This window comes from Hydra vulgaris, chromosome 10, assembly GCF_038396675.1.
Source record: "Hydra vulgaris chromosome 10, alternate assembly HydraT2T_AEP".
Lineage (NCBI taxonomy): Eukaryota > Metazoa > Cnidaria > Hydrozoa > Anthoathecata > Hydridae > Hydra > Hydra vulgaris.
Window position 1 is genome coordinate 25,162,089 of NC_088929.1, and position 25,609 is coordinate 25,187,697.

At 27.2% G+C, this 25,609-nt stretch overlaps 1 protein-coding gene across 2 annotated transcripts; it reads right to left on the bottom strand.

The window, feature by feature from the left end:
• On the bottom strand, positions 1-24,893 carry LOC100201109 (actin-related protein 2/3 complex subunit 3). 2 transcript variants are annotated; one of them, XM_065807594.1, is made up of 7 exons: positions 24,734-24,893; positions 24,143-24,233; positions 18,178-18,260; positions 8,198-8,266; positions 1,202-1,328; positions 478-572; positions 1-358 (listed from the first exon to the last, which is right to left on the bottom strand). In XM_065807594.1, the coding sequence occupies exons 1-7, from the start codon at positions 24,737-24,739 to the stop codon at positions 296-298; spliced, it is 534 nt and encodes a 177-aa protein (XP_065663666.1). In that variant the 5' UTR covers positions 24,740-24,893; the 3' UTR covers positions 1-295. The 2 variants fall into 2 exon arrangements, with proteins under 2 accessions (XP_065663666.1, XP_065663667.1); XM_065807595.1 differs by having other exon boundaries at positions 18,178-18,257; positions 24,734-24,886.
• Between the last annotated feature and the right edge of the window lie 716 nt (positions 24,894-25,609).

Below are 25,609 nucleotides of genomic sequence, written 5' to 3' on the forward strand. Positions count from 1 at the left end.
TTGACGAAGTGTTTTACAATATATTTGTAAGAGTTTAAATTTTAAAAACTTTTATATTCAATATATATCAAATAAAAAAAGAGAGAAAACTAATCTCGCATATCGAAAATTACGGACTCCCTAAAAAATTATTATATAAAACAAATACTATTAACAGAAAAAAAATATAAGTAAAAACACGAGAGCAAACTGGAATTAGAGCCATCTGCATAAAACGAAATTAAAACAAAAGAAGTCCTTCAGTGTTTCATCATCCTATAGTAACAATTTCATTGTTTCTTACGCTTTTGTTTCACTACATTCCTGGTCCTGACAATGATTTATCCATGAACCTTCGCTTAACAAAACACATCCACCACTTAAATGAAAAAAAATTAAAAAATTATAAGAGCTTAACATAAATTTGTAATCTAAAATTATAATATTTTCTGTATAAAATTCAAAAAACAATTATTTTTAGAAAATACTTAAAAAAACCTTTGAAGGACGATTTGTTGCTGGATCATAAACTTTCTCAATAAGTCTTTGACCAAGTTCTTGTCGCAGTTGTGTAAAGTAGGCACGAACTTGATCTACAAATAAATTATAGTTTTAGTTTTAGAAGTTTTAAAGCTAAAATCCGATTTTTTCTACTTGTTAAATTTATGTATTACTGCATGAAACTTTTTTTTAAAAATAAACACGAGGAAATATAAATCAATAAAAAAACTAACAAGAGACATGGCCCGGCTAAAAAAGATTTAACGTACTCTCAAAGAACACAGAATACATTAAAAAAATTATGAAGCTTAAAACACTTCTCTGATTGGTTTTTAAAAGTGTTTTTATAAGAAAATCTTAATAAATATTAAAGATTCAAAATGTCCTAAACTTCAAAATCTTCAGGCCAAAAAGTGTTTCTTATTTAAAATACAACGTCTAGTGGAATAATATTTGCGTTTTAGTTATTAATGCTTGTTGCATATAACATAACACGAAACAATCAAATAAGTTAAAACTATTTAATCATAAAACAAAACGTAAAGATTTATGATAAGATAACATTTTATCAAAGTCATAAACACTAAAAGAGAGTTTAAAAAAAAAAAAAAAAAAAAACTGAACCAAGCTTTACAAGTAAAACTACTTAATAAATTTCATTTTTTATAAATTGAAAAAGTCAACAAAATTCAAAAGATTTTTTATATTTAGTGAAAAATACCAGCTTCATTTTTATCTTGAGGCTTGCCATATAGTGCATTTAATGGAAACTTTGCATCACCAGGAATATCAAAGTTCAAAATTGCTAATGTTGCCATTTCTTTTTTGGCTTCTTCTTTAGTTGCAATCTAAAAAAAATTTTAAACTTTTTATAACTGTAAAAAAAAAATTTTTTGCATCATAGGAAATAAATAAAGAAAAAAAAATAAAGGAATTTTATTTATGGTATTTTATGTCAAAAATAATGTAAGACCAAGAAAAGTGTTGGCACAGAAAATCAAAATTATAATTCCAGAACTTTTTAGGATTATTTTCTGTAGAAAATTCAACAACAAGAAATACTTTAACAGTATTCCATACAAGGCCGAATTTGAAATTTATAGAGATAGAGAATAGAATCCAATGTAAGAAAGTGTCGAGCTCGATAAAGAGATAAAGAACCTTAGCAGATGCTAACTTTGCAAATGATTTCATATATTGTTTCCAAGAGAGATTGAAATTAAGAGTTAATCCTAGAAGATGAAGGGTAGGTGACTCATTTCACTTTTGTGATGAAATACAAGATTTCATGACCTGAGAATAGCGGGCTTTGGCATTAGACAAAACCTCTTTACAATGGTTTCTAGCAGTAATAAACAGACGTCTGTTTTCTGGAGAGTTGTTTTGCTGATTGACATGGAAGTAACGGTTTCCATTAGCAATTGCAACAGCACAATGTGCGGAAAACCATCGAGAGGAGTGACGCTTGACCTGGAATTGTTGAGAGGGAACAAAAGATTCCATGCCAGCCTGAATCCACGAAGTTATGTAAGAAGCATATTTTTCAACAGGAATACAAAAGATTTTAACCCAAGAGCCATCACGAAGAAAATCACGGAAAGAATGCCAGTCAGCTTTAAGGTAGTTGTAAGAGGTACAATAATAGGGGGATTCAGGTGATGAAGGAAAATGAGATATTAGTTTTAGAGAGATCAAACTGTGATCAGAAGCACCTAAGGGTGAATGTGGAGAAACTGAGCATTGACTAGGATCAGAAACAAAGCATAAGTCAAGTAGAGAAGGTAAATGATTCGGAGCCAAGCAATTCAGTGTGATGAGCATTAAAGTCACCAACAACAACAATATTGATGGATGGCTGATGGATAAAGAGAGAGGGCTCGGTCAATATGATCAGAAATAACATCAAAAAGAGTGCAGTCTTGAGATGAAGGAGAGCAATAAAGAACAAAGAGAAAGGCGATAGAGTGAAGTGGTGCTAAATGAAAGCACATAAAAGCATATTCTGTGGATTCAAACCTAGTTTCACGACAAATGGGTGAATTCTTACAAATGTAAACTCTCAGGCGAAGCATGTGACTATTGGAGTCTTTACGAATTAAGGGAAGATAACCATCAACACTTAGATCACAAGATGAGACAGCTGAACTCAAATTAGTCTCACAAAGAGCAAGTAGGTCTAGTGAACTTTGCAAGAGATAAGATTCAACAGTAGAAAAGTTACTTAGAAGACCACGAATTTTAGTGAATGATAGGTTTAGAGAACTTGGTGATGATGATGTTTTTTTGTGTTTTATAATTTTTGGTACTTTATTCCTTTTAAACTTGTTAAAGAACTTGACTCAAAGCATAGATAGTACTCAGTACACTGTTTAATAGCCCAAGCAATTGCCTCATTACTATTAATAAACCCTAAGCCATAACAAAGGGCTCCAAATGTGGCCTTGGCAATGCACACCAAAAGTACAAACAGGGACACCATTCATGTGCAACATGGCAATGTTAATATTTTGATATTTTTTAGCTGTTGATGGAATCAGCCTCTCTGAGAGCTACCACAAAGTTTGGGAAACCTGACTGCCGGCCTCAGAACCATAAAACTGAGTTTTAGAGCTGTACCCTCATTAGGAGATAATAGAATGAGTTGCCTAGTCATAAATACAGATACACAAGCAAAACCCATGTATTGAGTCAAGAAGATCCAGCATTCAACATCCTAAACTGGAAACAATGTATTGAAAATACATCTGCGCCAGCCAAATAGTAGGCAAACCGCCTTTTTGTAGGCAAAATGCAGCTTGCATTTTGCCTACAAAAAGACGATTTGCCTACGCATTCAGCAGTTTTGCGTTACACAAAAACTTTTATCTTTTAGAATTATTAAATCATCCTTTGATATCGTTTATGTGACGTTTATTCAGAAGAAATAAAGTCGTAAGTAAAAGCATTTAACCGCAATTGTAAACTAATAGATTTTTTGTTAAAGAAACAGTTTGTTTAATAATTTTTTTGTTGTTGTTAAAAATTAGTTAAAGAAAATAAAGTGTTTTAAGTTTTATCTTAAGGAATTAAATATATAAATTCCTTTTAAATATATAGACTATTTTTTGTCACAATAGTTTAAAAAATGCACGATTTATTTTGATGTAAATATTTTATTAATAAGATATATTGTTTATTGTCAATTTAATCACGTAAAGTTTTAATGACATCCATTTAATTTATGAAAATAAATTATGATCACGAATATGTTATTGGTAACTGATAAATAATAAAAAAAACTCTTTATTGTTTAAAAATATTATTAAAAAGAGTTCACAAAATAAATAAGAAAAAATTTATTACCAGTTAATAAAATAACCAAAAACCAACTGTAAAATTATAAGAAAATAAACAAATGTTTGTTATGTTTTATTAAAAAATATTTTTTTCAAAATAAAATTTAGTTCATATTTGGAAACAATGATAAAAATGATTTTTTAAATAAGAACTTAGATTTTATTTTGTAACTTTTGTTATAGTGAGAAAAAAAAATTATGATTTTTAACACGTTAATAAAATAACTTTAATTACAATGCGGTACTTGAAAATGCACTAGTGACGGAATATAACTTCTAACAATACAAAATATATTTACTGAGTTGAGTTACTTGAAATGCGTCGTGTGTTTTTGTTACACAGCAAAATCTCGTAACAAGGCCTGCAACACAGTAGCCGGATGCAATTAAAATCTGCCCAAGATGAGTATTTTTATCGAGACACCATCTCTAGTCTTTACTCAACCAAGAGCCCCAAGATAGGGGGAGTTTTAAATCAGAGTTGGCATCTACTAGCCTTTGCCTAAAAAGGCGTATCCTACAAGGCAGCAGGACATGAAGCAGATTGTACTGGGTTACATGTTACCAGTAGCAGGATAACCTGACCATATGTACACATACATAATATTTGTTTATATATTTTTTCTGTAAATAACAAAGAAATGTATTACTTTTTGTAAAACAAAATAAAATTTTGTTGGTTTATCTTTTTAAAGAACAATTTATTTAAAACTTACACTTTTAAGTTGGTATCCCAACGTAATAAGTCTAAGTCAATTAGTGACGACATAGTAGGGGGTTAAACCTACTAATATATCTTATATTGCTACATTGATTAAGCAATTCAGTTGATTAACTGTGTCATTTATGAGGCGCAACTGTTATATCGGCATTGGATGAAGGTTTAAAAGCTACTATTAGATTTTGCTACTATTAAATATTATATGCGAGGTCATATAAGGTATGCTACCGCACCCCTTTCCTGAGAAGGCTTGCACATGTACTAACAAATTATTAAATTAAAAACTCATATGTGTGCAAGCATAAACCTACCATAATCAGATTATCTTTTGTGTCATGTGTTTGGCGTTGAAAATACGCTGCTTTTTATGTTACATATTTAAGATCTAAATTCATTCATTAATTCACAATTTTTTATTAAAACTAATCAAAATCAAATTTTTATAAATTTAAGTAATAAATAAATTTAAGTATTTTAGGCTTTTAAACTGTGTCTGTAACTCAAATCGCAAAAAATGAACTTAAATATAGTTGCGGCATGTATTTAATACAGTTTTTTAAAAGTATTAAAATATAGTTGTGTAATATATTTGATGTCATGTATTTGATGAGTTTTTACCTGAAAAAAAAGTTCAAGTAAATTTTATTAGTTCAAATTACATAAATAGTTACATTAAAAAACTAACTTATGTTTTAAAATTACTTTATTTCCAATTTGCCTGCATTATCAACAAAGTCGTAATGTAACATAATTGTGACTTAAGATTGGCTGAAATGAGATGCCTGCAGTTGATCCTGTTCAAAACAGTGTAATTCTCAACAAAGTCAACCTGGCAAAGAGCATTAAATGAATAATTTTTAGAAGCGCTTTCAATGTCATTTTTGTATCACTCATATTGATGTTTTCGCACATAAATATGCCAAATAAAATCTGTAAGTGATGCATAAATTACCTTCAATAAGCAATAATGAGTGACTTTTTTTCCTGCCTTTTAGATTGTCTTCAATGGTTCTGTTTGATTTTTTTTATTTTCACCCAAACATACCAAAAAATGTTCATATCAAAGTTCAATTGATTGCTTACCAACTCAATATGTGTATAGATAAAATACATATAGTTTATAGACAATAGTCATTTTTCATATTTTCTGTTATTTAATTTATTTACTTGTTTAAAAGTAACCAAATAGCTTTTTTTTTTTAACAATTTAAATTTTTGAACTCAAATAATAAACTTTTGCCACTAAAACTTGTGAACTTTGTTATGTTTGTTAATTTTGATGTGCATCAATTACATGATAGTTAAATGATTATTTTCAAATATGATTCCTATCATTTTAAAATACATCAATATTTTTAACTTTAAGTAACAATATTTACAATTAACTTTTGTTTAATGATAAAAATAAAAAAAAACTGAAAACTTGTCAAGTTTTTGATGACATGTCCACACATGATATTCATCACATGTATAGACATATTTATTACATTTTTAATGCTTTTATTAATTTTATATCAAAAAACTAACTTTTTGAAACTATATAACATAACTTTTGATAACCAATCAGTAGGGTGCACCAAATGCCCCGTACTTTCAAAAATTGATCTGTCCCTATTCTTAAAACTTTCAATTGGTTCTCACAAAACACTCTGTTAAATTTTTTTAAAATTGAATGAGATTTAGAGGGGCCACCTCAAGTCTGAAACTTGCAATGAGACCCTAAACAGAAGAAAAAAAAGTTTTTCAAATGTATGTCATGTTGGGTCTCAAAAGAAGCAAAATTTTATAAAAATTACAAAAATATATATATCATTTTTTGTTAAAAATGACTTATAAAAATTTTTTGACAAAAAAATTTTATTTTATAATTTTTTGTTAAAAAATAATAATTTTTATGTAATAAAATTTAAAATAATAATTCTTGTAAAAATTTTTATTATTTTTGAAATTTATATAAAATTTCGCTTCTTTTGAGATCCAACATGACATACATTTGAAAAACTTTTTTTTCTTCTGTTTAGGGTCTCATTGCAAGTTTCATACTTGAGGTGGCCTCTCTAAATCTCATTCAATTTTGAAAAAATTTAACAGAGTGTTTTGTGAGAACCAATCGAAAGTTTTAAGAATAGGGACAGATCGATTTTTGAAAGTACGGGGCATTTGATGCACCCTACCAATCTGTGGTGTGAATCGATTAAGCTTACATTGTGATACCCTAGAAGTTACTGAAAATGAAGTAGTGTTGTTTATCAAAAATGACTTTAATACTGCAGTTAGAAAGAAATGATTCAAAAAATTTTAAAAACTATCCAGATTGTAAAGGGAAAATTATGGAAAAGATCAGTTTGTCAGACCTTATCAAAAGCCTTTCATATGTCAGGTATAAGAACCCCTCTGCTTTATCTAATGCACGATAAAAAGTTATACCTAATTAGTTTACTTATTAAGTTGTTATTAAAAAGTAAAAATCTTTCATCATTCTTTCTATTCATTATCTAAAATAAATTTCTATTAATTTTTGACAACAGTACTATTGTATAGAACACACATGGTAGCATATACATGATTTAGTTAAACTGTCCTATTATTATTTCGGTATTGGCAACCTGTACTTGGCTTACCTTCTCATGATGCCAGCTGTTATAACTGATTTTATAGGGACCCTTCATAGCTGAGGTTATGCAAGACTACTATTTAGATTATTAACTAAAAGCAAAGTCAAAACAAACCGAAAGTAGAACAAATTTTAAAATTTAGAATATTTATTTGAGAATGAATTTTATTAAAAATGATAAAATACCTTTCTTCAACATTTCAAAATGTTTTTTTAAATGTACAAAAGCCAGTATAAAAGATTTCTTAAGAAAAATTTTTTTTTGGATAGGTTAATCATAAAAACTTAACTTTTCTTTATTAATTTTTTACTATTACAATTATTTTTTACTATTTTATTTTAATTGTAATTACTATTACAATTATGCGGTAGTGGTGTAGTGGTAAAGCGCTCGCTTCATAAGTGAGAGGTTCCGAGTTCGATCCCCACCACGTTCCTGGTAGTACCGCGCTCAACTTGTTTCTCCGCGCAGCGGCCTTGTTCGTCAAGGTTCGTGTTTCGGAGTTATAGAGTTGAGAGAGGGTTATAACCATTATTAAGTAGCCTCCTCATCTGTAGTGGCTTTATCGGCCTTAAGGAGGTGAATAACAAAAAAACAAAAAAAACAAAAAATTTGTTTTGTGTGTTTTTTTTATATTTAGATTATTACTATAATGAAGTATGTAAGAAACCCCATATGCATAGAGCTGAAAAATCTCCAGCATAGAGTTATTTTTCAGTCAACATGAGTTTTAACAAAGTTTACATATTTTATACTCTCCTGCACAGCACAGCGATGGACCGCAGCTGCGGGAGGAATTGGAATAAAAATAGACCATAACAATCTTTAGTTTTCAGTATAAAAAAAGCAAATACTGAAAAGCATGAAATTATCATTGAATAAGAAAAAATACAGAATGATAAAAAATACAGAATATTTTTAATTGGTGGAATAAACATAGTTTGCAATCATAATTTTTGTTCTACAAAAGTAGAATTAGTTTACAGGTCCTCATCTCTAGTATAAATATAAATTGTTAACTGTTTTTTTATTTGTAACACAAATACCTTTTGTAACTTCTTGAGACATTCTGTAACATACAATGTAAGATAAATTAATACACGATCAGCTGGAGTCTAAAAAAAATATTTTTTCATAATAAAATTATAATTACAAAAATTAGCTAAGAGTTACTACTTAATATTAAGTTGGAGTCACTAGTACCAGTCCTTTTGCTATTTATTTTGGGTATTATATAGATGTACTCAATGGTACATAGACAAAGAATATCAAAACTTTTTATAAATAAAACCGACGGGATACCATGGAAAGTGTCAACTAAAAATAACACAAAGAGATACTTTATTCTCAGTGTATTCCTAATTAGTGATGACTTCTATTTTGTATTGCTACATTTTGACTATCTATTACACTTTACTTTAGTAAATTTTTTTTACCAGTTGTAAATCACTTTACTAACAGGTAAAAAGGAGTGAAGTAACAAACGATGATGGAGTGAGTATCAAATGATGATGAAGGAATGAAGTAACAAATGATGATGAAGGAGTGAAGTAACAAACGATGGAGTGAGTATCAAATGATGATGAAGGAATGAAGTAACAAATGATGATGAAGGAGTGAAGTAACAAACGATGATGGAGTGAGTATCAAATGATGATGAAGGAATGAAGTAACAAATGATGATGAAGGAGTGAAGTAACAAATGATGATGAAGGAGTGAAGTAACAAACGATGATGGAGTAAGTATCAAATGATGAAGGAATGAAGTAACAAATGATGATGAAGGAGTGAAGTAACAAATGTTTCATTATTTCACTCTTAACTAATTTTTGATTTATTTCTGGACATCTTTCTATTTGTAGTTTATAACACACTAAAGTCTTTTTAGTTTCTTTAAGAAACTAACTACTCAGTTCAGGGACGTTAAAATGCTTAATTACATTTGTATTTACAAAAAGCACATTGCCTGTCTCCAATATAGCAAGTCTATCTTTACAACAGGCCTTGCAATCTCACAATCTAACAAAAAGAGTGAAGGCTAATTTTCTAGCGTGAAATTTGAAAACAAATTGTCTATCAGCAAGAAATTTTTAAGAGGATGAAAAACTCACCAGATATTATTATTTGAGCCTTTGAGTATATGGCTGTATTTTGAGATCATACAAGCATTTAAGAAATGATTTTCAGCTACCTAGTGTACGATCTTTAACAAAATCAACCTCAAGAACAAATAAACTTGATACAAAATCCTTAATTTCCAAAATATTTGATAGTTTGGAAGGCAGACAGCACTCATGCACTATGACGGGCGGTTACTAAAAATCCGGACATACTTTCAAGGGTTCTTACTCCCATAGTTTTTAAGGTATTTTTTGCTTCACGTTTTTTGCTTGCCAGTTATACTCATACACTTTCCCTTTCAAAATAGTCTAAAAGTCTTCGATTGGGCGACACTACGGTGCAGCTCGGGGATTATCAACTTTTTTGACAAAATTGATGTTATGAGCCTCATAGCAGTTGGTCACAGTTCTGACATAATGCTATGAGACCAGGTCTGGTATCAATGCTCATCATGCCAATGGTAATACATAATTACCATCAGCATGATGAGCATTGATAAACGGCACTAATCTTCTCTTAATACAATCCATTTCGTAGATGGCTTTATTGACTGCATTACTGCTGGGGATGAAAAATGGCTTGAAAATAGCCATGTCAGAACCAAAGCTGCTCGGCCAGCCAGCCAAGCAGCTTGGTTCAAACTTGCGTTTTTTGCAAAACTTAACGCTCAGTGGAGTCTTGTCTCTGTCGCTAGAGTAGTAGTAGGTGTTGTTTCCGTTTATTGTTGAGTGCAACAGCGTAAAGTAAGACTCATCGTCAAGGATGCCTAATTTTCCGTGAAAATCGCGATAAAGACAAATAACGCCAACCTTGATTCGCTCAATCTGGCTCTCTTGTCGACCACATATACCCTGTTTTGTACTTGTACTTGCATTCTTTTGTGTCCAAAATTATTCTCAGCACGTTTGATTATTTGTAGATACTGCTTCTTGGAATTTCTTCAGCATTGAAGTGATCTACTGTGAACTTTTTACCTTGCAATTTATTATTCAAAGTGAAGTTCTTAATCGGTTATCCTATCTCTTCTTGCTTGGACATCATTATTATCTTAGTTTTTATTAATTATCTAAAAACAAGTAAATTAACTCACAGAAAATTAAATAAGCTTTAAAATGGATATAAGAATGAAAAAAAAAAGTTTAGCTTATGGCATTTAAAAGTCAGTTAAAGTTAGTCCGGATATTTAGTAACCACCTGCTAATGGTTGATGAAGTATACATTAAAGCAACTGTCACATTTCATGGTGGAAAAATCTATGGGTATGCTCAGGATAACCCAGAGCTTGCCAGAATACTACTTTATGTAATGGTTAAATGCTTATTTGCAGGACCTACATTTATTGTCAGTATGGTACTGGTGTCTAGTTTGGATTTTCATTTTCAGTACAGTGTTGTTACTAGTGTAATTGAATCTATTGAACAATCTGGTGGAAAAGTTATTTTTGTAATTTGTGATAACAATCAAATAAATAGACATTTTTTTACTCTTTTTAATTTCCTAATAAACCTTAGAGAACTTAAACAAATATATTTTTGTTATACGATTATGTCCACTTATAGAAGAAAAAACGTAAGAGATTAAATGTCATTTTGGTGCAGCTATGGAGTTAGTTGCTGATTAGAAAGCTCTTGAGAAACAAAGATTGTTAAAATTAAACTCACTTATTACATTATCTTGCCTAAACGAGTTAGCCATATCTCCAAAGCCTGTAGAAAGGTAAAATTTAACTTGTAAAGCATTATTTTTGTAAAGAAAGAAGACAGCTTTGAAAACAAACTCAGTTACAAATCAGAAGCAAATTAAAGGTACTGTTGTTTTTTGGCAAATGTTTATTGATGCATTTAAGATTATAAATGTCTGATGATGTAAGATTATAATTGTTTACAACATCAAAATGAAATGTGCAAAAATATTGTTGCAAAAAATGGTAAAAATAGAATAAAAACTTTGACAAAAGCAGATGCAATATCTGACACATTATTAGATTAATTAGACTTATTTAGCTTTTTACTTAAAACTAGTAGAGATCATCAATTTATTATGCTTGGTGATTTTTCAACTGATCCTTTAGAGTAAGTCTATGGTAAATTAAGGCAAGGTGCTGGTGGTGCATACTTTATTTCTGCTCAACAAGCTGTTAAGAAAATTCATATTCATCATACTTTATTACTACTAAGATTTGATGCAGACTTTTATGACTGCTCAGAACATCCTTCTTGTGATGGATATACTTAACAACTAGCTGAAGAAGAGAGTGACATATGTTGTCCAAAAGTTTTTTCCATATTTTGTTGACAAAAAGTAAAAACTAAAATGCAAGATCAGAATTTTTTTTATTAACTGATAGACTGCCTGCCCCAACCAAACCCTCAGTCGATGTAGCAGCACTCCCTTCCGGGTCAGGCTAAAAGATTGTAGATGTAGCAGCACTCCGTTGCGAGTCAGGCTATTTGTCAGTCGATATAGCAGCACTCCCTTGCGAGTCAGGCTATTTGTCAGTCGATGTAGCAGCATTCCGTTGCGAGTCAGGCTATAAAATAGTCGATGTAGCAACACTCCACGCATGATTTACAGTAAAAAAAATAAAAATAAAAACATTTTATTAAAAAAAACAAAAATAAAAACATTGTTTATATTGTTAAAAACATTCTGGTAAATTAAATTTGCGTATTTGTGGTTTATATATATATATATATATATATATATATATATATATATATATATATATATATATATATATATTTATATATAAATATAAATATATATATATATATATATACATTATTATATATATATATATATATATATATATATATATATATATATATATATATATATATATAACTTTCTGACAACATATAAGAGTTCTATATATATATATATATATATATATATATATATATATATATATATATATATATATATATATATATATATATATATATATATATATATATATATATATATATATATATATATATATATATATATATATATATATATATATATATATATATATATATATATTTCCGTATTTTGTTGACAAAAAGTAAAAATTAAAATGCAAGACCGGAATTTTTTTTTTATTAATTGATATCCTGCCTGCCCAAACCAAACCCTCAGTCGATGTAGCAGCACTCCCTTCCGGGTCAGGCTAAAAGATTGTAGATGTAGCAGCACTCCGTTGCGAGTCAGGCTATTTGTCAGTCGATATAGCAGCACTCCCTTGCGAGTCAGGCTATTTGTCAGTCGATGTAGCAGCATTCCGTTGCGAGTCAGGCTATAAAATAGTCGATGTAGCAACACTCCACGCATGATTTACAGTAAAAAAAATAAAAATAAAAACATTTTATTAAAAAAAACAAAAATAAAAACATTGTTTATATTGTTAAAAACATTCTGGTAAATTAAATTTGCGTATTTGTTTTTTATATATATTTATATATATATATATATATATATATATATATATATATATATATATATATTTATATATAAATATAAATATATATATATATATATATACATTATTATATATATATATATATATATATATATATATATATATATATATATATATATAACTTTCTGACAACATATAAGAGTTCTATATATATATATATATATATATATATATATATATATATATATATATATATATATATATATATATATATATATATATATATATATATATATATATATATATATATATATATATATATATTTCCGTATTTTGTTGACAAAAAGTAAAAATTAAAATGCAAGACCGGAATTTTTTTTTTATTAATTGATATCCTGCCTGCCCAAACCAAACCCTCAGTCGATGTAGCAGCACTCCCTTGCGAGTCAGGATAAAAGATAGTAGATGTAGCAGCACTCCGTTGCGAGTCAGGCTATTTGTCAGTCGATATAGCAGCACTCCGTTGCAAGTCAGGCTATTTGTCAGTCGATGTAGCAGCAGTTTGTTGCGAGTCAGGCTATAAGATAGTCGATGTAGCAACACTCCGTGCATGATTTACAGTAAAAAAAAATAAATAATAAAATCATTTTATTAAAAAAAATAAAAATAAAAACATTGTTTATATTGTTAACAACATTCAGAACGTTTTAAAAACATTCTGATATATATATATATATATATATATATATATATATATATATATATATATATATATATATATATATATACACACATACATGTAATAACCATAATAACTTATTTTGAAATGTATTGTATATTAAATTTAAATTTTGTGCAGAATACAAGTTACTCATCTTATCAACTTTTCCTTTGAATCAACTCAAGTACCAATGCAGTAGAAGAAAGCAAAAAACATACCTGTTTACAAATCTAGCTTAACACGCACACTGGAAAACTTCCAACCAATCTCAGCGCTTCTTAATCATTACCTCAACTATTGTTTAATGGGTTACACAACACAAAACTGGTTTCAACAAGACTGGTTCAAAGACTAGTTTTGCAAAAGAGACCTGTGAGTAGAGCTGTGAATGATTAAAAAACCAAATCAAAAAAGAGCTGTGAATAATCAAAAAACCAAATGTTTTAAATGAAAATCAGGTGTATCTTAAAGTTCGATTAATGATCCCTTACTTTTTGTTATATTTTTCAATGACTTTGCAGAGTGCCTTTGAAAGTTTCAAGTATTATTATTATTCAGAACTTTGAATACCATAAACTTAAAATAAACCTCAATAAAGGAAAAACAGAATGAGCACGGTACTACCAGGGACATGGTGGAATTGAACTTGGAACTTCTCACTTATGAGGCAAGCGCTCTACCACTACACCACTACCACATAAAGAATACTTTCAAATATGAGACTTGACACACGAAGAAAGTGCAAATGTCAATAATTTGATTATATTGCCACTGGTAACATGTAATGGCCTTGTCTTACTTTTACAGAAACATAGCATTTATACAGTCGCGTGCTGACGCTGGATTTTTCAAAATAAGCCTATTTATTGCAAGATTTTACCATATATGCTTGATTTTCAGGTTCATAAATATATAAACACTAAATTAATATTATAATGGCATGTAACTTAGAGTAATCTAATTAGAGTTTCATTGCGTTATAGAAGGAGTTTTTGACAGCATTGACACTATTGCTTAAAATGCAATGATAGATTTAAAATAAAGGTCAAATGTTTAAAAGAATATAGAAAAATCAATGGATAATTTTTATCTAAAACTTTAACTGAACAATAAACAATCCAGGTATTATAAAGACTTTATTGTATGAAAATTAATTTATGCCAAGTTTTACATGAAATAAAAATTTGCCTAACAACTTGTAATTTTTTTGTAAATAATTTTTTAATTATTTACAAAAAAATTTTTTTTTTAATGTTTCATCTAAAAAATTTTAATTATAAAACTATTTTAAATAAAACAAGAAAGGTTATAATAGAAAATTTAAACGGTATTTGCGTTCATACAAGAGTTAAAAGAACTCTGTTTAAAATAATTTTCATGCTTTGAAATTATCTTTTTAAATAACTTTTTACAAGATAACTTGGAATTTCAATGAAAAAAAAAAAAAAAAAACTTAAATTAGTCTAATGGAAATTTCTTTTATTAGGGGAACTATATATCTTTATTTATTCAAATAGCATAACTTCTTTTTAATAATTGAAGGTTAAAATTTTTTTCTTTTTTCAAAGATTTAATTTTCAAGTAGATTTTTTAATCCTTTTTTATCATTTGAAAATATTTTGATTGCATAAAAAAGTCAGATAACAAACTTGAGATTTAAACTTAAGGTGTCGTTTCAATTCTGTGGTTATATAACAGTTAAATAATCTGGTGGTCGGCGAAACAAACAATAATTAAATTTAAAACTAAATAGATTAATGATAAAATGTTTTAATTTAAAAAAATTATTTAATTTTATTAGCAGTTTTTTTTTTAATATTTAAAAATCATTTTAAATTAAATTAAAATATTTTCAATCAAAAAATTAAAGTTTTTCAATAAAAAAATCAGTTATCCGATTTTTTTTTCATCTGTCTAGATAAAAAAAAATCGGATAACTGCTTAATTCAACCATTGACGCAGTTTCTTTAATTTATTAAAATCGTTGAAAGCAATTTATGTGACATAAAAATGAAAATTTTTTCAATTATTTTGGAGGCCGATGTTTGATTATTTTGGAGGCCAATGTTTGATTATTTTAGAGGCTGATGTTTGAGTGCACTTTAAATCAAATAATTAAATAATTCAATTTGTGAGAACAAAAATAAAGTGAATAAAAAATTATTTGTTGATCATTTAATGAATATAGTAAACAAATTTTTTTTCCAAAAAGCCCCTTATTGCCAAATATTGCTAAAAGCCAATATTGTCACATACTCCCAAGGATATGTGCATTGTATACATATTTTACCATCAATTGATAAACTTATAATAAAGAATGCTTAGCAGTATAGAATAGATAAAAAATGTTTTTAAATTTTATTAATTGCTTTACCAACATTCAGTTAGAACTAGAAATCAAATTTGTTTGCTTAAGTTACCTTATGTGACATTACAACTTGCAAAGAAAATGTTATATTATAATGATCTGCTCTATAAAATTAGAACTGTCAAAAATTTATTAACACCAAAATCCTTATTGATATTCTTTTTAAAAATTGGTTTTACTATCTCATATTTAGTTCATTTCACATTAGTTTTGCTATTTAATTTTAGTTTTTTCGAAAACAATTTTAATGTTAATTAGTAACAATCAAAATGATGCAATCAAAACAATTGCATCATTTTGATTGCATCATCTTGATAGCAATTTTATCTTAAATTGAAGTCTAAATTATATCATGGTGAAATATTCATTTAATGAACAATAAATGAATACTTAAAAGAACTAAATTTGGGAGGTTTTAAGAAAGAACCTGCACAAAAAGTAATGAAGTTGCAATTTGAATGAATAACTTTGTTTTTAGTAAATGAACAGTAAATGATATGAAATATTTAATGTTTTTGGTGAAATAATGTTTTTAGTTCACCTCCAGTCATTCAGTTTAATTGGACAATTGCAAGGCCAGTTATAAATATAGCCAAGAATGTTATTTTGCATATTCAACATGTTTTTGTATTAAAAAAAATTTCTTGTGGAAAAAAGTTTTTTTTTTAATTTGTGATTTGTATGTCCTCTGTAAAGATTTTTTCAAAATGTGATTATAATGCTCAACAGATATTATAAAGTAAAATTTAGCAAAAAATAAGGCCTAGAGTTTGTGCTCAGAAACATTTTATAGTAAATACTTGCTATAAAAATAAATAAATACTATACATTAATATAGAACTAATAAACAACCTACAAGTATATTTAAGTTTATTTAAGTATACAATAAAAAATAAATTGAGACAATGAAAAATTGAGACAAATCTGAGACAAAATAAACTGAGATAATGCTTTCATTGATTGAAGTGGCCAGATGTTATCTTATCACTCAGGTCTTCGAAAATTAAAAAGCAACTTTTCTATAATCAGACCACTGCATGTAATTTATTAGACCCATCACATTTAATAAAACTAAATGCTATAAACACCTTAACTGTATAATTAAATTAAGGTAATATTAAACTTTATTAGTAGTAGTAAGTAGGCAGTAGTTGCACTTAAACTACTGCTGCTATCAAAGATAATTAATTTAACAAGAAATATTAGATAAATTATTGGTTAAAAAATGGTTAAAAGTGGTAAACACCACCTGTAAGAAGCTTATTTTATTGGAAATAAATTAAGCTTCTTACAGGCCAACCTAAAAATGTTTGAGGTCAGGAAAAAATTGCTGACCTCATTTCTATGTTTTATGGTAACCCCTATGTGTCAAATTTATTTTGCGTTAAGTGCTATGGGTTAACTAGAAATTTTTTTTCTCTAACCAAAATAATTATTGAAAACTATTGATAAAATTCACTCTTTTAAGTTTAGAAAAAGAACACGTCAGCATGAATGACTTTAGTTTTCTCACTTGCTGTAAGCACTTTTATTACAAATAATTATTTTTAACACATTTTTTTTTCTTTATAAAAATGAAAGAGAAGTTTACGGGAATACTTATAATATTAGGGCAATAAAACAAAAAACGAAATTCAAAAATGGTTATTATCATTACCATTATAGTTCTAATACTATTATCTACCCTATCATCGCTTTTCAAAAAAATTTTGATTTATTTTGGCTTTATAACTGAAACGGCATCTTCTAACTTTAAGAATGCTTAATTTATTTGGCATTCCTAAAGTTAGAAGATGCCACAACGTTTTTAATAGCCAGTTTTCAATGGCTTTTGTTGGATCATATGATTCCATTTCTTTACCATCAATATACATACACATTTGTATTGTTACTAACTTATTACCAACATGTATTCCTTGTTTTGTCTTAATGTTTTACATTGCACAGAGTCTCTTTTCGCATCAGCCAAACTTAAACTATGGTACAATAAAAAGTCAATCAGTGAATTTATTTTCTTTCAAGATATCCACTCCAATAGGATATTTCCAACATCTACTTGTTTTATTAAATACTATATAGTATATAGTATACACTATATGTAAATTAAATATTAGAATTTAGTATTTTTTAAATCTCTAATTAAAACTTGTTTGTGAAAAAAAAAAGCGCTAAAACGCATGCGCACAAAACTTTAATTAATTTGTTCTTTTGAATTTTAATGAATGATTAAAGCTCTTATTTACTGTGTATTGTTAAATTTAATAATGATACAAAAATAATAACATAAAAGTTATAACTATATATAATATAAATATTTGTATTATAAATAGAGCATAATAAAGATTTGAATATATAGTATAAATATAGTATATTAAATATTTGAACTTATTAAATAATGAAATCTAATTCATACCTTAATTTCATAATTTTTGAAGAAAACATTTGCTTTGAAAAATTGAAGAGTTTCTTCAATAATATCAGCACTCCCATTGGCTGCTAATTTAAAACAAATAAAGTAATTAATATAAATTAATTTTTATATAAAACAAACATCTATAAAATATAAACTAAACAACCTTAAAATACAGAACTAATTTTCTAAAGTATAAAATAAACACACCTAAAATACAGAATTGACCCTCTAAAATATAAGATACAATTAAAATAGCATTAGTAATAGCTATCGGAGGGATACAGATAAATTTGGTCAGCTTTAAATTGAGATTTCTCTAAAACCATAGATGCTTTTTATTTCAAATTTTAGGCTTTCTAAATATTTAGAGATACTTGTAAAACCACCTTTTTTCATAAGTTTTAATTCATTTCGACATACTGTAATATCAGATTTTGTTTCAGTTATTAAGCCAAAACTTACTGAAGAATGTAAATGATTACAACTTGTAGAGTCAAGTGTTAGTCCAATTATTGCATTGTAGTTAGATTCAGGACAACTTGTAAAAACAAGATCTAAGAAATGTTTTGAAAACGTTGGTTCAATTATGTTTTGTGTTAAATAGTTAGAGTCAATTAGATATTTGAACGTAATAATGCAGGGTTCTTTCCACCCCTTGAAGTCTGCTGCCTTTATAATCCCAAGAAATGTCAGGATAGTTAAAATCGCTCATAATTACCAACTCACATTTTCTTATTTTTGTTGACTACATTACAAGCTCTTTGTATTGATTTATTTATTTCAATTGAAACGTCATTTGTTGAGTTAGGTATAAGATGTATCTGTAGATACATCTTACAATTAGTGTTTCATGATTGCTTATTATAATTTGAGCCCAGATTTGTTCATTTTTTTTTTCAGATAACTCATCGCCAATAATTTCTAATGAATTTAAGCCATTTTTAATGTATACACCACAAACTTTATCTCTGTTTTTGTTGTACAAAAAGAAATTCTCAATAGAGTTGACTGATCTGATGTTAAACCATGACTTAGTAATTGATAATTAAATGTTGCAATAAGTATCTTTTGTTCATTCATTTTATTGTTTGAAGAAGTGGGATTGCAGTAATAACATGTTATTTTGTTTAAATTATATTGGTAAGAAGGTAAAGGTCTGAGATTATATAATTTTAATTTTCTTAAGTTCATTCCAACATATACCTCAATAGAATTTCTTCCCATTGTTAACACTGAATTTCTTGTTAGTTGGCTTCCGGTCTATGCCAGGTATGACATTTGGAGGTTGCGCAGATTCCTTTCAGTTCGCAGTTGTCAACAAGAATTCTCTTGAGAAATTTATTCACTTCAGCTGCATCATGTGTATCACTACCTTGATCATTTTCTGGAATACCGTTTATTATTACATTTCAACACACAATTTTTTTTTTTTTTCTTGCTTTTGCTATTTTTAAAAGTAAAAATGCTTTGTTAACTGTGTTTTGATTATCAAAAACCAATCATTGGTTAGGGACATTTTTTAGTTAGACAACTTCATTTTTTGCGGTGGTTAGCTCTGTCTCTAGCGTAGACACATTTATTACAAATTTGAATAAAGTTGAATTTTTTCATTAAACTGTTCAGCCAGATGTCTAGATTTGCTGTATTGCATTTTATTGCAGGTTGTGTAGCTGTGGAACGGGGGTTGCACAATACACTCATTATAATTTTTATAATACAATTATAGATAATAATACAATAAACGATATAAATTTATAATAATATAAATTGTAATAAACCCAATAAAAGAAAATGTAACTACAAGTTTAAGTAATAATATATAATAACAATGTTACTTAATGTTAACTTACAATAATCACATCAAATACAAATTATGTCCATTACAAAAAAAAATTTTTTGTTAATAATTTTTTTTTTTTAACAAGCGTGACAAATTAACATCTACAAAAACTAAATTTTTATGAACAATAGACCAAATAATGCCATAATTACAAATCAGTATATATACATATACAGTTGTATAAATGTGTTTTAGACCACTTGTATAATTAGATGTATTTACAGTTTTTTTTCTATGTAATTTTTTTAAAGCGTACTTAAGTTTAATAATATATAAGAAAAGTTAAAAGATTTTATTTTAAATAAATAAGCAAAATTGATGAGGGAACATGAGGGATTTGTTTGTTTATTTATAAAAATGATGTGTCATAATAACTACACCCAAAACAGGATATTCAAAGGCTGCTATTACAGAAATCATTAAAAAGTTTAGAGAAACTGGCTCCATTGAAGATAGAAAGAAAAGTGGTAGACCTCCTAAGCTAACAAAAGATGACAATAAATACTTAAAAACCATTTCTTTAAGAAATAGAAAAAAGCATCAACCAAGTTGGCAAAGGACATTAACACAGCAACTGGGAAAATTGTCAGCTCTTCTTGCATTTGATGACACCTACTCAAATCAGGATTAAGAGGGTGTGTTGCAATTCGAAAACCATTATTACGGTGTGGCAATAAAGAAAAACAAATGCGAAACAACACAAAGATTGGGCACCATGCTGTATCATCCGGAATGAGACTAATAGATCATAATTTTATTCTGCAGCAGGACAATGACCCAAAACATTGTTACTGAGTGTCAAAAAATTATTTAAATGAAATGGCAGAGGAAGGAGTACTGGAATTGATGACCAGGCCTCCCTAGAGTCCAGATTTAAATATAATTGAGCTCCCGGAAATGCTGAAGAATGTTTTGAAGTACTTAAAAGAGAATGGTACAACATACCCCAGGATTTTATAACTAATTTGAATGAATCTATTCCTCGGTAAATATTGGCTGTGATTAAAGCAAAAGGAGGACATAGTAGACAATAAGTGTTTTTTATGAAGTTTGACATTAAAAAGTTTGTAATTGTTCCATATTTTGTGTCAAATACATGTGTTTTAATAATTTTATAATATAGAACTACAAACTTAAATATTAGAGAAGAATTCTCCGGGATTTTTTGAAAAAATGTAAATGGTCTAAAACATATTGTGAATATGTACTATGTATATATATATATATATATATATATATATATATATATATATATATATATATATATATATATATATATATATATATATATATATATATATATATATATATATATATAGATATATATATATATATATATATATATATATATATATATCTATATATATATATATATATATATATATATATATCTATATATATATATATATATATATATATATATATATATATATATATATATATATATATATATATATCAGGCCTTGTTACGAGATTTCGCTGCGTAGCGAAAACGCGTAACGCATTTTTAAGTAACTCAACTCAGCAAATATATTTTGCATCGTTAGAAGTTATATTGCGTCACTAGCGTCTTTACAAGTACGGCATTGTAATTAAAGTTATTTTATTAACGCGTTAAAAATCATACAAAAAGTTTTTTTTTTTCTCACTATAACAAAAGTTACAAATAAAATCAAAGTTCTTGTTAAAAAAATCATTTTTATTATTTTTTTCTAATATAAACTAAATTTTATTTTGAAAAAAATATTTCTTTCATGAAACGAAAAATATTTGTTTATTTTCTTATGATTTTACATTTGGTTTTTGGTTATTTTATCAATTGTTAATAAATTTTTTCTAATTTAATTTGTGAACTCTTTTTAATAATGTTTTTAAACAATAGAGTTTTTTTTTTGTTATTTATCAGTTACTGATAACATATTCGTGATCATAATTTATTTTCATAAATTAAATGAACATCATTAAAACTTTACGTTATTGAATTAACAATAAACAAAATATGTTATTAATAAAATTTTTACATCAAAATAAATCGTGTATTTTTTAAACTATTATGACTAAAAATAATTTTTATATTTAAAAGGAATTTATATATTTAATTCCTTAAGATAAAACTTAAACACTTTATTTTTTTTAACTAATTTTTAATAATTAAAAAAAAAAATGAAACAAACTGTTTCTTTAACAAAAAAATCTATTAGTTTACAATTGCGGTTAAATGCTTTTACTTACGACTTTATTTCTTCTGAATAAACGTCACGTTAACGATAATCAAAAGATAATTTAAATATTCTAAAAGATATAAGTTTTTGCGTAGCGCAAAACTGCTGAACGCGTAGGCAAATCGCCTTTTCGCAAGCAAAATGCGAGCTGCGTAACGCTTCTTAACAAGGCCTGATATATATATATATATATATATATATATATATATATATATATATACATACATACATATACATATATATATATATATATATATATATATATATATATATATATATATATATTGACATTTAAGACTAATTTTAAAATTGTTAATTATCTGGACTTGACGTTAAATCTTAATTACAATTCTTTCCAACCTTACTGCAAGCCTGGTTATTCCATCAGCTATATAAATGCTAACTCTAATCACCCTCCTAGTTTACTTAAAAGCCTTCCTCAAACTATCGAACTAAGATTTTCAACCAATTTTTCACAAACACAAATATTTTTAAACAATCCATTCCTCCTTATCAAGATATATTATTTAAATCAGGTTTTATCTGTAAATTCGCTTACCATTCAAATAAAAAACCAATCCCATTCAAAAACCACAAGCGAAACATAATATGGTACAACCCACCTTTCAGTACCAATGTTGCAACAAAATCAGGCAGTTGTTTTTTGAACATGGTAGACCTACACTTCCCGTTTGGTCACAGATTTCATAAGATATTTAATCAAAATACCATTAAAATAAGCTACTCATGTATGGCAAACATCAAGTCCATCATTAAATTGGACAATCACAGGATATTATATAGCCAAGGTATAGATGAGGGAAAAGCATGCAACTGTGTCAACAAATCCATCTGTCCCATGAACAATCAGTGCTTGTCAAAGAACATTGTTTATCAAGCCACTGTGTTGTCAAATAAACCTGACTACAAAGAAAAAGTATATTTTGGCTTATATGAAACTCCATTCAAATTTTGGTATGCTAATCACCTAAAATCTTTTAACATTAATAAATATAAAAATAATATCAAGTTGTCTAAAGAAATTTGGGACATAAAAGACAAAATGTTTACACCGTTAATTGAGTGGAAAATTGTAAAACGTTGCAATACTTATAACGCTTCATCAAAAATTCAATTTGTCAAAAAAGTTGCAATCTTTGCTTATATGAAAAAATCCTTATTTTAACATATAAAGGTGATAACTTGTTAAATAAACGAAATGAGTAGATTTCAAAATGCAGGCACAAGAATAAATTTCTCGTATCTTTTTTGACACCGATGATAAGCTATTTTTTTTTTCTTCTTAGGTTGCCATTAAGTATGTCTTAGCAACATAAAGATCCCACTACACAGTATTTTGTAATTTTTAGCAGTTTTTGATTTTGTTTTTGATTTTGTATTTAATGGCTGATGATTGATATATAGGCATGGAACTTAAAGTACCATAGAAAAAGCTGTTTTTTCATTATTAATATATATATATATATATATATATATATATATATATATATATATATATATATATATATATATATATATACAAACTGCAAAAAATATAGAATATCAGTGTTTCACAGAAAGGCATGTGATCGCACACCATTATATGACTATGCAAATAATATTTTGTTTTGACTATTTGACCACAGCTTTTAAGATGTTTTCAAAATTTGAAAATGCGCTAAAAAATCTTACCTAGACTTATCTAAAAAAAAAAACTTTATTTTAAAAAGAAGAAATTTTAATGAAAGAGAAAATAAATAAAAAATTAACTTAAGCTAAAACTCAACAAAAAAAAAAAAATCCCTGCACCAAACACAATAACTCTTTGATATTTTGCCTGGGTTTTTTTTTTAATATTTTTGTTTTGAAAACTAAAATTTAAACCAAATTGATTTAACCTTACCAGGAGGAGCAGGGCCTTTAAATTTTGTATTTAAAGGTAGAATTGCCATCTTGCATAGTGTTACAGAAGATTCCAAACTTGAATGATAAGCCTAAAATAAAAATTCAGAATAATTAAACTACAAATTTGTACTTAATAAAATTATTATAAAAAATTATTGCCATAATTTTATTAAATATTAAAAATGAAGTTCTTATGTTAAAATATATAAACGCGCGCGCGCGAGTATGTATGTGTGTGTGTATGTGTGTGCATGTGTATATACATGTATATGCACATAATTTTATTTAAGCTAAATTTTAAGCTATAATAAAATTTTGAGGCTATAGCTAGTTTTGAAGTTTAGAAGTAAAGTCTGTAAAGTTATATAAAAAAACAAACTTATAACAATTCTGGCATTACAAAATTGAATTATTATATATTTCATTAAATATGAATATTATTTTTATTACTTATCATAACAATAAAACCTTATTAATACGACTTTTATAAATTAAAATTATGTTTTGTTATGAATTTACATTTTTTATCATACTTTTACCAGATTAAAATTCATCATCAAAGTAATAATAGAAGCCTGTCAAAACTTACCGGCATTTTTTATATAGCTTTTATTAAACAATTAAATTATTAGTCCAAATACTGGCAACAGTACTTGTTTTATCTAAATTGGTAACTTTAGGACAATTTAAGTATATCGCCCTTCCAACTTGGTGAAGTCCCGTTCAGTACACTGTTTACAAATGTTCGTGAAACCAAGTTGGCTTCGAGTTTCAAATTATTTATAATTTTTATGAACTTCATTCCTCAACAGCCGCTGTCAGTAAAAAAACGAGGAAAAAATACTTGATGAACTTCTTACTCGTTTTTTCATATTTATTTGTATAATAGAAACAATAACAAAGTCAATTTATTTTCTCTTACAATTGTGTCGTTTGGACATGGTAGTTTATCAAAAATCGGAATAAAATTGGTCAATTTTCCTTATTTTGCTTTTGGTCATACTATCAGAAGCAATAACTACATAATTATTAACTTCAATATGTTTTGCAATCTTGTTTATGATAGCTAGGTCTTACCAGAAAAATGAAAATTGATAAATCAATTTTCATTTTTTTTTTCTGTTGTTGAGACTGACCATTGTTGAAATCGTCCCTTGTTGGAAAATAGTAGTCTAAAAGTACGAAAATTGTAAAAAAAATAAAAAAAAGGAACGAATTTTGAGTGACCGTAGCCATAGAAATCAACGCATGGATTTTTATACGAGATGATCACAGTCTGTATGTTTAATTTTCCTATGAGAAGAATAAAATTTCACGAGGTTACATCTTAAGAAGTCTGCGGTGTAAAATTCGTTTTTGAAAAAATTGTTCTAATTTTTAACTGCAATAAATAACGTAGTCAAAAAGTTTGAAAACTGGCAAATTCATTAAAAAAAAAACGTCTTAACTTTTTTCATACATTTCA